At 38.7% G+C, this 17,397-nt stretch overlaps 2 protein-coding genes and 2 pseudogenes across 2 annotated transcripts; all 4 read left to right on the top strand.

Annotated features, from left to right (window-relative positions):
• LOC144665106 (uncharacterized) lies at positions 1-7,036 on the top strand. Its single transcript, XM_078526280.1, has 4 exons — positions 1-34; positions 2,912-2,968; positions 4,399-5,010; positions 6,726-7,036. Exons 1-4 carry the CDS (start codon positions 1-3, stop codon positions 6,944-6,946), a joined length of 924 nt encoding a protein of 307 aa, XP_078382406.1. The 3' UTR covers positions 6,947-7,036.
• Positions 7,037-8,524: 1,488 nt separating this feature from the next.
• On the top strand, positions 8,525-11,280 carry LOC144665105 (uncharacterized; annotated as a pseudogene).
• Positions 11,281-12,852: 1,572 nt separating this feature from the next.
• On the top strand, positions 12,853-13,821 carry LOC144665104 (kelch-like protein 40; annotated as a pseudogene).
• Positions 13,822-13,947: 126 nt separating this feature from the next.
• Positions 13,948-17,005, top strand: LOC144665103 (kelch-like protein 17). The gene is made up of 2 exons (XM_078526279.1): positions 13,948-13,997; positions 16,070-17,005. The coding sequence occupies exon 2, from the start codon at positions 16,076-16,078 to the stop codon at positions 17,003-17,005; it is 930 nt and encodes a 309-aa protein (XP_078382405.1). The 5' UTR covers positions 13,948-13,997; positions 16,070-16,075.
• The last annotated feature ends 392 nt before the right edge of the window (positions 17,006-17,397 follow it).

Raw genomic sequence — 17,397 nt, 5'->3', positions numbered from 1 at the left:
ATGACCGAAACAATACTTGATAGATTTAGAAAAGGTAAGTCGTGGATTCACTAAGGCTTTGATTTTGAATTTGAATTTGAGTAGCTTTAATAAGCTTAATTTATTCTTACACAAGGCGAGAAGGCGGAGTTTTACTTGCCAGTTTCACCTTGACTAAATTCATACTTTCCTATCCAGTTATTCAGTTGCATGTTTGTGTATTTTTTAGCCTTAATTCTACATTTATTTAACCTTAAACTTCGGGCCTAAAAAGTGACAGCACGCAGTCGCTTCGTTTGTTCGTTCAGAGGTATAAAAACTTTTTAAAGTTTTTTTTTAAACAAATAACACCCGGCAGTGAGTTCGGTTTTTTTATTAATCGGTTTTTGGTTTAAAGCAAGTTTTTAAACAAGTCTTTGATTATGTTTTCCTTTTAGACTTAAGAGACATAGCCGGTACTATACGATAGTTTAAAAGTTTGGTAAATTGAACGCCATGTGCGAATCTGTAAGTTTCATGTTCGCGCGTGAGGCAGCCACACGGACTGAAAATGTGGAAAACATCCGCCTAGTAGATGAATATTCGACCAAGTGAGGAGGAATGTGAGGAGGATTAATAAAATCAAATTGCATGGAAACAAAGTATAGGCTTGTTTAGCTTCTCGGCTAACAGCATTCAATCCAGCAAAAACTCCAGGTAGTCCGGGAGTATCGAAGACTCAATTCACTAACACTGAGTAAATGTTGTTTTGTTTCTTGTTTTGCGATTTTTTTTTTCTCAGTGAAGGCAAGAATTATCGAACTCGCCTAAACCTGAAAGTTCAGTGGTTCTTTATTTTGTTTTTATTTTTATTATTTCTCATTTGTCGCCCCTTAATTTGCGAGCAATTAAAGCGGGAAAAGTATAAATAGACACAGTCCAAACGAATTGCCGCAGTCGTCTGTCGAGCGCTAGCGACCTGCAAACTTCAAGCATCATTTTCAATGTTGGTGCAAGCAGGAAACCCCATGGTGCAAAAGTATGAAGCTACAAAAATAAATAAACCTTTGAAAGAGACCATTCTTTTCCTTATGTTTCTTTGCTATTTCTTATGTTTTGTGCTTAAACTTCCCGCGACGGGAATTTTGTATTTACGCGACTGGATTACATAGTCAACAGGAAATACAAAACTGACCGGATGTTAATTTTCCACTCATGCGCAGTGCGTTTTGCCACGGTGTTTCCAGTCTTAGATTCTAGGACTTCCGGTCTTCATGTATAAAGTCATGACGTATTAAACAAATGTGTGAGAAAGTCGTTACGTTTTCGACTTCCGTTTAGGAATTCTTTGTTCCAAACAGCTAATAAAAAAAAATCGTTAATTCAAAATTCCATGTCCCCAGAGCCCTCCGTTTTCTCGTGCCAAGCCGGCTAAGAGAAACGAAAGGGCTATGGGGACGAGAATGTAGCCACGAGCGGGCAACCTCGTCCCCAGGCCAAATCCGTGCGTACTTACGGGGCGACAACAAAAATTTCTTGGTTCGATGGGATACCATTTGCCTGCCTATGGATGCTCAGCTAATAATTTTTTGAAATACTCTGAAGGTTTCTACAAAGCTTATGCTCATAATATTTACTTTCCATTTGACGAACGTTTTTGATTCAGTATCCGTCTAATCTAATCCTACATTGTTATCTACTTTGAAGACTAACACACTGTTCTTATGCGAAAATCATATCAGTTGCTCTTTTGTATAAGAAAATAATTCAAGGTAAAACTTTCTGGACACTTCATTTAAGAAAATTAACGTTTCGTGATATTTAGTAACGAGAATTTCAAAAAATTTGCGTTAATTTAAGTCGCATTAATTTTTGGTAACGTTAATTTCCTCGCCGTTTATTGAGTGGAGCGTTAATATTTATTATTTTGGCCACAATTTCTCGATACAGTCCAGAAGTTCTTGACTCCTAAGAAAAGGCATTATTTCATCATGGTAAAAACATTTTTTTGTGTATTCTTTGCGTTAATTTTCTTTATTTTTAAATGTCACCCTCTCTTGAAATCGCGTTTCGATTCACGTTAATTTAGGTGGCGTTAATTTCAAATACTAAATTAACACAAGCATTAATTTCCTATAATAAGCTATTTTAAAGCCGATTGTGTTTCAGGTTTTTGTTTTTAAGGAAAAAGCCACTTTTTTCGTTACTAATTCATAACTCAAGGATAAAAACTAGTCAAGTCACAATAAACGAACCATGACACCTCAATAGGTTATGTAAACAGCTACCTGAAACACTACTGCGAACCTCATTTATAAGAAAGCGACGCATGTTTAAACTATGCACGTTTTGGCTCGAGTGAAAACTGCCTGACATGAAAACTGGCGTTATTGCTAAGGACTCTGTGGCGCGCAGTTACTTATAAGTTCAAAATTAACAACTTGCTGTAAGTTGTGTCCAGTACTGGAAGTCCGATTAGTTCCCGCTTGCAGTTTCAAAGTTTTTTTTCCCTTAGACACGTTCCTCGTTAACTGCCATATCAAAACTGTCTTATTTAGACAAACACAAAAAAAGATAAGGCTGACTAGGGTCTTTTAAACCTCCTCTTTTCAGTTGGAGCTGAACATTCAGACCACGCGAAAAGGTCTCTCTCACGGCATCCTTTTACTTAACTTCTCAAAAAAGCTTTACATCGAGCGAATTTTTACCACAGAGGTGATAAGATGGTACTTGCTCCTCATTTGGTCTTTGTTTCTAATTGGTAACATGATTTTTTTTCTTTCTTTTTCTTTCTGTTTGTCTGTCTGTCGGTGTTTTATTCCGCGTTTTTGAAGATAAAGAAATGTAGTGTTTCACGACATCCATGCAGTACGTTTTACAAAAGTATTGATACTCCAATGGAAGTAAGATAAAGAAAACCTAACCTTAATAATTATTACTGCTATGTTTTTAGCAAGAAAGGTGGGACATGACGTATCGAAGACTGCAATTGCCACAGACATACCTCCAGGTAATAAAATATTTTGCTGTATTTTGGTAACGTTTTAACGTTAAAAGTTAAACTTTAACTTAAAAGTCTTATATAAATAAAATATTTAAAGGTCAAATAAACAGAAATTTCAAAATGCCATTTTAACCACCCAAACGCTAAAACTATCCATTATTGAGTAAAATTAAGAAAAAAATTTGCTTTGCAAGCCTCAAAAATTTTGGAGAAAATTCATCGACGAGTTTTAAATTAAAATAATCGCTTTTTTCGCGAAACTAGCCTTAGAAATGGTAAATAAAGCTCAACATTGAGTTTCACTATGATTCAGTCATTCTCATATTTTTCGAAATCGCGTACGTCTATCTACTTCTAACGGTTTGGATTTAGTATATGGGACATTTGTTAAAGGAATGAGAGCTAAAAGCTTTCATTGACGTTAAAAAAGTAGTTAATTCCTTTATATGAAGTCTTACCGTTATTTTACGCAAAAATTATACCATCTGAATAGAAATTCCAAGATATTTCAAAATTCCTCTTGTAGCTTTTTGATGAAACTTCGCAGAGCTGAAGGAAAACACCCAAGGTATACGTAGCGTGAAGGATCTTGAGAGAAAATGCGTTTACGGGCTAAAAATCGGTTATGTGCTAAAACGTGTGTGACTTCACAGTCACGTGATATTCATTCCGATCTCCAAAAACGTATATCATACTGCAGTTCAGTCTATGTGTAATCTATATGATATAATGGATATGTCGCTGACCTTAAGCTTTTCAGGTATGAGGGGTTTAAAGTTGGCAGGTATCGCTAGAAAAAAACTGGGTAGAGCCACCTTAAAAACCAAAAAACTCGTACTATAAATTCTGCCAGCTGCCAGGGTTGGGAAAAGTGCAGCCGCATACAATCGAAGCTCTCTTAACGGACACTCTCGTAAGCGGACAGCTCTACTTACGGCCGCCTGGTTTGAAACCCCGTTTTTAACTTCCATACAAACTTTGTATTTTTACATTCTCGTAAGCGGACATTCCCGTAAGCGGCCGCGGACACTTTCAGAGATAACGAGTTAGACTTTTTCTTTGTTTTTGAGCTCCCGTAAGCGGACACCCCAAAGAAAATCCTATAAACAACCTCTGTATCTTGTTCTTACCAATCAACTTTACATCGCCGTTCGTCACAATGATTTTACAGTAATTACAGTAACATTTTTCAGTGCTTGTTTTGTCGTCATCCACGTCCGGTTACATTTCGAAACACCACTTACACTTACGGAAAGCTCCTGTAAGCGGCCATTTATCCCTTACAACTCTAGTGGCCGCTTATGAGAACCATTCTCGTAAGCGGCCAGCTCCAGTTACGGACACTTTTTTCGCGTCCCGAGGGTGTCCGCTTACGAGAGCTTCGACTGTATATCTCTTCTCACGCATTGACACCGGAGGCCAATTGTATTTTTTAGGCGAAGACGGCTTTATTGTGACTTTAGAGATATTATCTGGTGTTCCGGATCCACAATGGACGATTCAGCAAAATCACCAAAATTTTAGCGAGATAAAGAGCCTTTTCAGCAGTGCGCAAAAATACCAACCGGAAGACGCGCCTTCGAAGCTTGGCTACGAGGGATTTATTGTGGAGGAGGTGAAAAAAGGAAAAAAGCAAGCGCCAGTTTTGATTGTAGGCCCAGAAACAGATACACTACAGCTGATGTTACTCTGGACTGCTCCTAGTAACAGGATATCGACTGGAATTGTCGAGATGGAGATCCGAAGTGGAAAAGTCTCAGCTAATGTAACAAATTCAGCTAAACGTTATGCCGCACCGTACAACCCAGGACCCTGGAATGAACCAGCTCACGTCTTACTTAACAATTGTTACAACTACGCCAGCACGGTCCTGAATGATGCTTTTGCACAACCTGGCACAGGATCTGGAAATCCCTTTCCTTCCAGTTTTACTGCCGAAGATGTAAAAAGGGCCGCAACAAGTGATGGTTGTGTATTTACACCTGCCCAGAAACATATGTGCGCCCCTCATGGAACAGAGCACTTGGTCGCGCTGTTTTATTATGAAGGTTAGTAAAGATAAAAAAAAAAATGTTTGTCAATTTGACAACGAAATTGGAAACCACGCATATCTTAGGCCATCGATCGTTTCTGTTTTGGAAGATATTAAGACCAGATCAGTCTGGTGTTGACTGTAAAAAAGGCCTAGAAATTCGATAACTTCATAGCCATATGGAAGAGTTTGTTATGATAGCGAAAAGAAAACCGCCACTCTTTCGACATGTTGACGTTGAACTGTTTGAAATAATGCCTAACTTCGAAATTTTACAGAACAAGGAAGAAATAACGTTTAATAGTAACAAAAAGTGGAAACGATTTTGGCTTTTCTGCGCCCCGCCCGCTCTTTTGGATTTAATGACGTAATTGTTGCCGCTATTGTAAAAAAGCAGATCTATTGTGTGAAACAATTGGGCCAACATAGCTGCGTGGTGGTGGTTTCGTATAAGAAGTAAAGTTTTAGATATTACTTGGCTTCACACTAGAGCTCGTAAGTATAATGTAAGTGCACTTGGAACCTACTTTGAGTGTGAAGGGGTAAAACGTACTTACTTGAACTTTACTTGGTGACCATGGAAACCATGGTAGTTCAAAGAAGCCGAAGTACGCCGCCAAGTATGGTGTACACCACACTTGAGAACGCACTTGACCAATAGGAAATGGAAGCCAAACGAAAGCGGCGTGCAGCGTTGTCACGATTTTGAAGATGATTGACAGCTTTCACCTCGAGTAATATACTTTGTTATCAAGTGTGAAGCCAAGTAACATCGCAATATCATAGATAACAAAAAGACAATATTTAAAGGGACCGTGTCACGGCTAAGTTAATTTTATGTTATTAAATTTTGCCTAATATTCGCTATGAAACTAAATGTTTTATCAAAAGATATCTTGAAAAGCATATACATGCAAATATAATTGAAAAAAGTCGACGTTTCGGCATCATCTTGACGCCATTATCAAGACTAAGATAAAATTAAATATGCAATGTCATTAAAGAGTTTCTTAATACTAAATGTTTGCAAATTAATTAATTAATTAATTAATTCTATGATTCTAAATGACAAAACCATAGCTTCATTGCAGCCAAATATGTCTCCCGGGCGTTATAATTTAAAGCTAGTTACAAGCAGACAAGATTAACTTTAAAAACTGTTCCGCGGGACCATATTTCAAAAACCCATATCGCAATCCGTTTCAATCTTTGACACTTTTGGCCATCCGTACCTTCGTTTGCATTTGGTGTGTTATTTAAATACCGTAAAATTCCGGTTATAAGCCCCCCCCCCCGCTTATAAGCCCCCCCCGGTTATAGGCCCATCAACCTGGAAACAAAAAAATACATCCGGTTATAAGCCCCCCCGGATATAAGCCCCCCTCTTCCGGATGACAGTACTGAACAGGGCTAAATGTTGCTTTTTTGTGCGTTTTTAACTTAAAAACGTATTTCGATCAACACTCCCGAGGCTCGTTTCGAAACGTTTTTTTCCTTCCGCTTATAAGCCCTCCCGAATATAAGCCCCTCCGCTTATAAGCCCACCCAAAAACCCTTACGAAGTTGTATAAGCTCAGGGCTTATAACCGAAATTCTACGGTATTCCTACACTGTTTTAAGAGGATATTTTATACATTTAAACAAATTTGATGGTCATTTCCTATGCCTAAGTTTGGCTAAAATCCGTGACACGGTCCCTTTAAACATATCCTTATATTATATCTTGTGCAGGTCCATTTGGTTGTCCATGGGATTGTGATTACCACTGGTACCGCTTGGATAATAACGGATACTGGTCTCACAAAATGGGAAAAACCCGCGCAACTGACAGAGATGGAAATGGAGACCGTATTCGTGATCCAAGGGAAGCTGCTAATTGGTACTTCGATTATCGATTTGTTTGTTTCATGAAAATTAACAGAAATACAATCCAAATTGAAGGAGGGCGTTGACCCTCAGTTTGCGAGGTCAACATTTCAATGTATTTGCATGCTTCTGCATTTAAAGCAAATTGTAAACAAATAGCCTTGTAATTAAATGACTATTTGTGAACACTGATCTTAATTGCGTGGATTGTTCAGTTAAGACTGTCAATCCTTCCTTTCTTCTGTTAACTTACGTTTCCGTCCCAGTTTCTACTTGCACATTTTAACATGTTTTAGGATGATTTTCCAATGAAATTTACTAATAGCCCTGAGATTTCAATATGCTTTGAAATGTGACTTTCATTCTCCTAGTGGCTTCAGTTTTAATGATTTTTTTGTTGTTGTTCGCTATTTTGTTTTTTCCTTTGGGTACGTTCCATTATGGGACGATTGTCCCTCTTTTGAGTGGTACTTTTAGTATCAAAAAGAACAAAATGTTGTGAACGCTACTGTTTTCAGTCAATCTCTTCCTTTTTGCAAAAAATTAAACTGGGCGCTGCACGCAGAATTTTGCAAAGGCCGTCATTTTCATCAGGTTTGTTCTGGTTTGTACTTAGGTCACGCACGACCATTCTGGGGGGGGGGGGGGAGGGGACGCGGACTCTGGGATTCGTTATTTAGCACTGCCATTGTTACCTCTTTTGCGGGCCCAAGAGAGGCCCGCAACCCTAATCTTGACAGTGACCAGCGGATTGTGTTTTACGCGTGCGCGCCACGTTAATAAAAGGCGAACAGAAAACAGAAGTTGAAAATTTTGTTCTTCCACTAAGAACGATCGGAATGCGAAAAATGTGTCAATCACGACTGTTGTCGTAACACCGGAAGAGAAAATCTGTTCTCCAAGAACGATTGTCACATAAGATCTAGGCTTCTGTCACATGGAAGATTGCAAACATTACAATTTGCAGACTTGTTTTACGGGTGTTGCTTTTGCGAAAATTTGCTCTGATTGTATCACACATAAACCACGGCAAAGCGAATGATTCCAACAACGGTTATTCTTGAGAAATTCTTTATAACACTGACAACATAGCGAGTTTATCGACCGAGGAAAATCACATCTCAATTCACACCGCGTGCTCGTCTACACAAAAAAAAAAAACTGTCAATCAAAAAACAACTCTGACTGGTTCGCGGCCGGTTCGAGGCAATTAAGCGTGATGCGTTACTCGGAATAATTGTCTTTTGTCCAGTGATTTATCATTAATCGCGCCACGTTAATAAAAGGCGAGCACAACATAGCGAGTTTACCGACTGAGAAAAATCACATCTCAATTCACACCGCGTGCTCGATTACACTTCCCAAAACGATAAAAAACATGCATTCCTTGCTTGATGCGTTACTCGGAATAATTGTCTTTTGTCCATTTTATCATTTATTTATCGACACTGCCATCTAAAATTACGCACTCTCGTAACAGTACCTTTTCTAAGTGCGTCAAGGCCCGCACTTTCTAACCTGTGGTTACCACTAGTTTGTAAATTTAATCCCATTTTCACTTTTAAACAATTCATTTTTTATCAGTAGCTTCGTTTTTGGGAAGCTGCTCACTTGTGCACGCAAACGTTTCTGTTAACGTAATGAATATATCGAAAGACTTATACATGGTGCATGAACTGCGGTGGAAGCATAAAGTAAGTGAAAAAAGTGTAGTTTACAAAGAAAGTGATTGCTTTTTAGCGACTGAAAGAAAATCAGAATAAAAAGCATTATTTGCACTCGTTCTTTTTCTTTTCTATCATCGTTTTTGATTTTACACTTGGTTTCTTTTTATTCATTTAAGAAACAATTGCTCCCAATGGGCTCCGTTTGAATGAAATTTTCCTTTTTAGTGGTACCTCGCCCTAAGCAGACTTTTCGAGATCCTTATAGACGGAAAGGCGGAAAGGTACAAGCAAACGTACAAGCAAATTTAACCTCTACCGTCGTACAAGGGGGGGTGGAACCCCAGGGTTTTTGCTCTATTAAGACACAGCGGAATTATTTTGCAGTGTATATTTAAATTAAAGCAGAGTATATTTAACAATTATTCCACGGGCGCACGTTGGATACGAGATGGTAGATAGCCAATGAGCCGCGTAGCGCTGAGTTGCCTATAACGATCTCGTATCCAACAAGCGCGAGTGAAATAATTGTTATAAAAACACCCAAAGAATTGCAATATTTGAGCTCCCCAGCGGTTTTTGTTGATGCATCGTGTCTACCATATTTGTGTCAATAGTATATGAGCGTACATATACCATTGCATGTTAACCTATAAAATCGCAGGAGTGATTGCAATATACCATTGCTAGTTTTTAATAGAAATTTAGTAGCTTCGAAGCCCAGACATTCCTGGTGGGAAGTTTACATTTTCAGGCTGACAAGGTTAAAGTCTTCTCTGAAACTACCTAAAGGAATCGTGGTGTTCGGAGTCTTAGCTGTACATGTCCTGTACAAAAATAATTTAACTTTGAAAATGTATCAGTGGAGTATAAACCTTTTAAAGCTTGTAGTGTTTTTAGTGTTGCTGTGGACTCCTTAACCCTTTAACCCCTAAGAGTGCCATAACTTTGTCAATATTTGTTTAATTAATTTGTATGCCTGACACTACACTTGTCTTCAAGAAAGATCTGCATGTTGAAAGCATAAAATTGTACCTCCCCTCTATTTGTGACATGATTGACCACACCTATAACTTTTTTGCCTGACACATAGGTGACATGTAACATTACTGTAATTACTACTACATACGGAGAGAAACAATTTTTTAAATTGTTTCAACCCATTTCTTTCAAAACTGTAACTTCCTTCTCATTTGTTCAAGTGTTTTATGAAACTTTCTGATCAAGAACTTTTAAATGGTGTATCATTTATGGATATCAGGTTTATATTTTTTAATATTTATGAAAAAAGGCCGGCCACATTCGCTTTAAGGGGCAAACGGTTAAAAGAAGTGCACAGCAACATGGTAAATCTCAAGATCTCATCTGGTTAAGTAATTTCCCTTCCGTCATATTTCAATTTTGTAATTTTGTGAAATTAAATTATTTTGTCTACAAAAAACAACGCAATATTTCTCAAAATCATTTCAGCAGATCTTTAGAGATTGTAAAAAAAAGTTTTGCGGGTTTTAAAGACGGTAAAGTGATTTGCTTTTATACCATAACCGAGAGAATTCTCGCGCGCTGATTGGTCAAAAATTATGGTCGATGAGAGTATAGACCATGAAAGTGACGTCAGATCACGCCACGCACACGCGCGGGCTAAAAGATGTGTAAGTTTGATCTCCATGAATGAAAGTGAATTTCATCGTGTTTTGTTTGAATCAAGTGGGTATTTGTTTTCGGAATTCAGGATTGGACTTCTACTCAGGTGATCTGTCAAAAGAAAATTAACCAGAGAGAGAGCATGCGCGGACTGGCCGAAGACGGCCACGTTTTTCTGTGAAGGGAGACCTCTTCCCTCGAATTACTCAATTTCAGACGAAAAAACCTATCTACAGCATGAAAATTGTTCAAAAAATATGCTTCCTGTAAATTCAGGCCGTAAGAACAAACGTGGTGAAAGAGGATCCACGGACGACGAAACTGCATAACCAAAACGTGTTAACAAGGCGTCCGCCGATTTCGAGCCTGAAGACTCAGAGGAGCGCGAGGACGTCCAACCAGACCTAGCGGACATCCACGCATTACTAAAAGATATCCAGAAGTCAATGAACAACCTTTCTAGGGAAGTTGCAGAATTAAAAACCTCTTTCAAGCAACAGGAATCGGAACTAAAAACTGCTAAGGAATCATTGAACGCAGCACTCAAGTACAACGCACAGCTCAAAACCGAATTGCAAGCGACCAAGAATCGAGTCAAAGAACTTGAAGTCGAAAATGACGATCTTTATGAAGATATGGACGCGTTAGAACAGTACACAAGGAAAAACTCTCTAGAGATTGAAGGTATTCCAGAAAATATTTGTGACGACGAGGAAGCGGTTTTGAAAGTCGCACAGGTCTTGAACGTCGACGTGAAGCGAGAAGATATCGACATCTGTCACAGGATTAAACGGAAAAAGTCGAATCCTATCATAGTGAGATTTATAAGCCATAAGGTGAAGAGGGCACTCTACAAGCAACGAGTTAAATTAAAGAATATCAGCGGTTCGCAGCTGTTCCCAAGTGCTCCGGCAACGGCAGGACCATCCTTGAACTGAATGTTCATCAATGAAAATTTGACGGCGCATCGCCGGAACCTGGTGCGAATGGCGAACGACATGAAGCAAGATGGAATTTTGAAAGGAGTGTGGACTGTAGACGGGAAAATCTTTGTCAAGACTTCACCTGGGGGTAGGCCGTTACGAATTAATACAGAAGATGATTTAGATTAACTTTAAGTAGATAAGCGTTGCTGGCAGGTTGAATTACATTTATTATATATAATTATATAAATTACTTTACACCTTGAATTGTTTTGCATTTGAATGTAATTGTAGAAAAAGAAATCACACAAAAATAAAACCAAAAACAAACACTTATGAATACAAAAAGTAAACTAACGAAAAAATAAACGGAGATAAAGCTTTCGCTTTCTGCTTTAAAACGGGAAGTACAAATCTCCAAGCGACTGGAAGAGCTAGACCATGAAATATGTAACAGCGATAATTTATCAGATATAGAGAATACGCTAAATGAGTACGACAACCTTAAAACAGAGTTTCAATCAATATACGAAGAAAAAGGGCGCGCTGCAATTTTCCGATCGAAATGCAGGTGGGTAGAGAAAGGAGAGCGGCCGAATAAATATTTCTTTAATTTAGAAAAGCGAAACTATAATAGGAAGACAATAACCGAACTTCAAACTAGCGATAACGTAACAATAAAAGAAGAGGTTAAAATCTTACAACAAATAGAGAAATTCTATGAGGACCTTTACAGCTCTAAAAAAAACTGTGACCCAAGAAGCTTTTGATGAATTTATTCGGGAAATTGAAATCCCAGAACTTAGTAACGAAGAACAGGAACAAATGGAAGGGATTTTTACCTTGGAGGAGTGTAAAAGGATACTAGAATCTTTTGAAGATAATAAATCTCCAGGTGAAGACGGATTCACCGCTGAGTTCTATAAACATTTCTTTGACTTAATAGGACTTGATCTGATCCAAAGCCTTAATCAAGCCTTTGAAGATGGAGAACTCTCCATTTCACAGCGAAGAGGTGTAATTACTTTGATACCTAAAGAAGACTCTGACCTACTAGACATTCAGAATTGGAGACCTATAACCTTACTCAACATTGATTATAAGATTGCATCCAAAGCATTAGCCAAAAGAATAGAATCAGTACTTCCAAAATTAGTTCACTCCGATCAAACCGGATTCATGAAAGGTCGTTATATTGGAGAAAATATACGCCTGATAAATTATGTAATGGAGTACACCATGTCGGAAAAGAAAGGGGGCATTCTGGTATCACTGGACTTTAAGGCATAAGCCATCGTTCTGTTGCTTTCAATTTGTACGTTGAAGTCTTTGTATTTATACAATGTGTCCGTGTCGTTAATTTTTAGATCCTGCTTAATACGGACACTCCGATAATGTGGACACTTTTGCGTGTCCTTAGGGGACGCCAAAGTTTGGCGTCCGTATTAACGGCGTTCCACTGTATCTACACGTGAACGGGCAGTGCAGCCGCACGTTCAACATTTGGAGGTTCCTTCTTGTTGAAGTAATAGCTTGCACGATCCAAATCTGCAAGGAGGGTGATTTATACACCTTCCTCTCCATTTCCCCTCTTTGTTCCGGTGGCTACTGTGAGCAGTAGAAAACGTGAAAAATCAAAATTCCCATTCGAGATGTCAAAATCACCATTTGAAATTCGAAATCCAATTTTAAAGAGAGAAAATCCCATTTCAGAAACCGAAAATCCCATTTGAGAAATCAAAACACCATTTTAGCTTTTTTATGCTTTTTACCATCAAAGACAAAGATGGCGCAGAAATTAGATCTCACAAGTTTCTTGTCGCCTCCCAAATTGAGTACTTCGCCGCTCTGTTTCGCAGAGATGCAAATAAGAGTGAAACCACATTTGAAGATTTCTCGCTCGACGTGATCAAGAAATGCATCGACTTTCTCTACACTCATGAAATCAACCTTAAAGATTGTAACGTTCAGGATGTGCTCATATTTGCCAACTACATCTGCACTGACTTTATCATCAAGAACATCAGGGTCGTAACCAGGTATATTTTTTCATCGCTGATCCCAAATTTTAGCTCTAAATTTTGATTCCTGATCCCTGATTCCATTCTGATCCGATCTGATTGGCTGATCCGGATCCCATGACTTGTGACCCGGGATCCCGGGTCCATGATCCCGATCCCGAGGCTGTGATCCCGATCCCAAGGCTGTGATCCCTGATCCCAAGGCTGTGATCCCTGATCTCATATACCTGGTTACGACCCTGAGAACATTGACAAGTCCAACTGTGGCCATGTTATCAATCTTGGTGAAGCTCATGGAATTAATAAGTTGGTTGAGGCAGGAGTCCTTTTCGCTGTTAGAAACTTCAGACAAAGTCTCGAAGATCTTGATGAGCTCACCAAAGGTAACAGCTCAAGCGTTATTACTAAATTTGCTGATAGGCAACAAGAAAGAGTCACGATCATGACAGGAGATTAGTGGAATATTAATCGACTGAAAAACTCTCTGTCAGCACCACTGGAAGAAAACGTCTTCCACGCTCGCTGCTCTTCAATATACGAGGAGGATTTACGTCTCTTTGCACCAATCTTAGTTGTAATGGTGAAATTGCTTCCGGTCATATCTACTACTTGCCAAAACATAACAATTAAAAAGAACATGGCTAGAGGAACCCTCTCGGTCCAATACTTTGGAATATCAGACCGGCAATTAGGTATTCTAATTGGTTGATTTCAGTTATTGGCCCTCTCAGTCGTGTGATAAACTTGAATATTAAATTTGCTCCATCATGCTGAGTAACAGATGAACTGGCTTTTTGTTTTGAGTCACAGATGAAAGGGCTTTTTGTTTTTCGTTTTGCTAGCGAAAAATAATAACTTTTCACCGACTACAACCAAGGAAAAGAGGTAAGAACGAGTAACTTTTTCGTTTTTTCTTCACTTTTCGGTCGACGAACAGGCTATACTAAGAGAAAATACAGATTGTTCGTAGTTAAAGATAATTACTGTTTCGTTGTTACGCCGAGCGATTTTAGTGTATGCCAACATTAATTCATTGAAGTCGATCGAGTATTGTAACATGCCGTGATCAGTGTGTAAACAGTGTACTATGTTCACATATTTCATTGGTGTGGTTTGTTGTAGTACGGCTTAGTACAAACATTGGTCTAACTTATCAGTCCGAGTATTGTAACATGCCGTGATCAGTGTGTAAACAGTGTACTATGTTCACATATTTCATTGGTGTGGTTTGTTGTAGTACGCCTTAGTACAAACATTGGTCTAACTTATCAGTCCGAGTATGTACAGACATATAATTACAACAAACGTGATATAGATAGAGGATATTACATGGTTGCACGGAAATATGAAATTTATCTTCGAGTGTTCAAATCGATATCTCACGAGTGAGCGCAGCGAACGAGTGGGATATCGATTTGAACACGAGAAGATAACTTTCATATCTCCAAGCAACCATGTAATATTCTGTTTATTATATAAACCTACTAATTACGATGGTTTTGACGATCTTCCGAAGATTGCCGACCATTTTCCGAAGATTTCCAAAAATTTGCAAAATGTTGTCCGAAGGTCGTACGAATGTTTCCGAACATTTTCCGAATTTTTCCAAAAATTTCCGAAGATATCCGAAGATTGCCGAGGAAGATCCGAAGATGTTTCGACTTAATATCGATTTTCTTTGGCTCATTAAGCATTGAAACAGGGAAAACTTGTTAGAAAATGTTTCGAAATCGATATCTTCACATGTGAAAATAATATGTTATTTTCACGTGTGAAGATATGATTTTTTCGCGCGAAAGATTTCCTGGTATTTCACTGATGTTTATATAATAAATATAATTACTGACTCGATACTGACCCACAAAAATCCTATTGTTCTCTCTCTACAATATATGGAATATTGCAGCCATGAACCAGAACATTAGTGTGGATGCGACTGAAATCGTCCATGTAATGTGGAAAGAAAAAAATCGGGTTTTCCCAGGGTCAATAATTATGATAGATATATTCTTCGGCTCACAGCATTATTGCGCGTGCCGGCCGAAGCTACCTGCAATGTACCCAATAATGCTGTGATATTCCGTAACTATCTATTAAATATTTTGGTGCTAAGTAAAACCAATCACATTCTCACTGTTAGTCTGCGTCCGTACTGTCCTAGAAAATTATGAGATACCCATAAACTGCCTGTGATATGTAAGCGTGATTTCAAAGTAATATCAGTTTCCTACTTTTAAAGTTCCTTAATACAATGTGTTCTATATATAGCAGCTGGTTTGCTTGCTGCAGGGAACAATGATGTACTACTGTATGTGTATAAAGTGTGTAGTTGTCGCTCTTGTTGGTGTTGTTATTTTAGTTGATACTAAAATTTAAATAGGGTATACGGAATTTTCGTGCAGTAAACTAGACTGATTAACTGGCTTTGAAACAGGCTGATAAAAGATCCTGCACTTTTTTCCATATTGTCCTTTTCTAATTACCTGCGTTCTCATACAAGCTTGTCATGTGCCCGGAGGGAAGGACTTCCATGACGGGGTTTATTGTCGGAAAGGTGCTGGAACCTTCTTTAATGGGAGTAGGTCAGATGCATTTTCTTCCTAAGAGGTACCAATTCTAAAAGAACAAATACATCCAAACTGAATATATATTCTTTTATTGAGTTCAAATCCTGAATACGACACAACTAAAAGATTCCTTGACAGACAAATAGTTCCTATATGACATTTCGACTCAATACACTAATAAGCACCGCGATAATTCTAACGGTAGCCGATCATTTAAGCAGCCTAAGTGGTACCAATCCACAAGATCCATCCCTAAGAGGTACGCCAAGCACACCTCTCATTTTTACATAGAAGTTTCCAGTCTAAGGTGTTGATTTTCGTTTCCCGTTTCTACAGAATGTCATCTGGATGAAATGAAGAAAAGTGTCTGATTACAGTTTTTAATTGCAGGTAATAATGGCATCACCGATTAACCGAATCAAGAACTTCTGCAACAAGATAAAAGCATACCATGCAAAAAGAGGAGAAGAACAGTTTTATGATTTCACTATCAAAGATAAGGATGGCAAGGAAATTAAATCTCACAAGTTTCTTCTTGCCTCCCAAATTGAGTACTTTGCTGCTCTGTTCCGCAGAGACCCAACTGCCAGTGAAACCACTTTTAAAGATTTCTCGCTTGACGTAATCAACAACTGCATCGACTATATTTACATTCATGAAATCAGCCTAACAAGTAAAAATGTTCAGGATGTGCTCGTGTTTGCCGACTTCATCAATCTTACAGAGGTGATTGACATTTGCACTGACTTTATCATCAAGAGCATCGACCATTCCAACTGTGGCCATGTTATCAATTTTGGTAACGCTCATGGGATGGAAAAATTGGTTGAGGCGGGAGTCTTTTTCGCTTTGAAGAATCTTAAAGTAGGTATTATCAGTCTTGATAAGTTCACTAAAGGGGTTATCAGTAAGAAAGTCGACAGTTTGAGAATTTTACAGCAGGAGCGAGTGACGATTATGGAAAAGGAACAATGGCACATTAATCGACTGAAGAAATTTCTGACCGCACCTGAAGAAGAAATTGACTTCCAGGTCCGCTGTTCTTCAGTGTATAGTGGCAAATCAAGTTACTGGGGACCAAGATTTGCTATAAATGGTGAAATGTCGGTCAATAGCAAGTACTTTTTCCACTCTGAACTTGAAAATAATCCTTGGCTGGAGGTGAAGTTGCCATCCCCTGTGCTGGTCTCGTCTGTGACAATTGTCAACCGTCTAAACGGTTATCAGGAAAGGCTAAGAAATCTGGAGGTCAGAGCTGGGATGGAACCTGTACCTGAGGGATTCACAGCGCACGATAGAGGACGAAGAAAAGAGGTAACGGAATGAACAAAAGATTTGTATTGGAAGGACATGTATATTTTGAAGGCAACAAGAAACTGGAGGGTAATTCTCGGTGTGGATCAGTATTTTGCTGGTCCAGCTCGCAATCTTGAGGAATGTGTCACCATCACGTTTGACAAGCCTACCCTAGCACAATACATCACTCTGCAGATTCTGGGTGAAGAATTTCTACAAATAAACGGCATTAGAATCAACGGAGGTGACTTAATGGATTATCGGGGATATTTTTGATTTGACTGTACTGTGTTTTGGTGTAGGCTGATAGTTTTCATGGCAAAAATGACAAACATTGTGACGTCAGAAACAGTCTCAAAGCACTTTTGAGAACAGGCACCGCGGAGGGGGAGGGGCTGGTAGGGCCGCGTCCCCACCACTTT

The sequence above is a fragment of the Oculina patagonica genome, chromosome 9 (genome assembly GCF_052425735.1).
Source record: "Oculina patagonica isolate OP01 chromosome 9, crgOcupat, whole genome shotgun sequence".
In the NCBI taxonomy this organism is placed as follows: Eukaryota; Metazoa; Cnidaria; class Anthozoa; order Scleractinia; family Oculinidae; genus Oculina; species Oculina patagonica.
This window is presented reverse-complemented; position numbering and strand designations above follow the sequence as displayed.

Bases quoted from the DNA above. Each gene is read 5' to 3' on its own strand.
- LOC144665106 (XM_078526280.1), top strand. From the start codon at position 1: ATGACCGAAACAATACTTGATAGATTTAGAAAAG. The intron at 35-2,911 runs GTAAGTCGTGGA...CTATGTTTTTAG, and splicing joins ACTTGATAGATTTAGAAAAG to CAAGAAAGGTGGGACATGAC. The intron at 5,011-6,725 runs GTTAGTAAAGAT...TATCTTGTGCAG, and splicing joins CGCGCTGTTTTATTATGAAG to GTCCATTTGGTTGTCCATGG.
- LOC144665103 (XM_078526279.1), top strand. From the start codon at position 16,076: ATGGCATCACCGATTAACCGAATCAAGAACTTCTGCAACAAGATAAAA.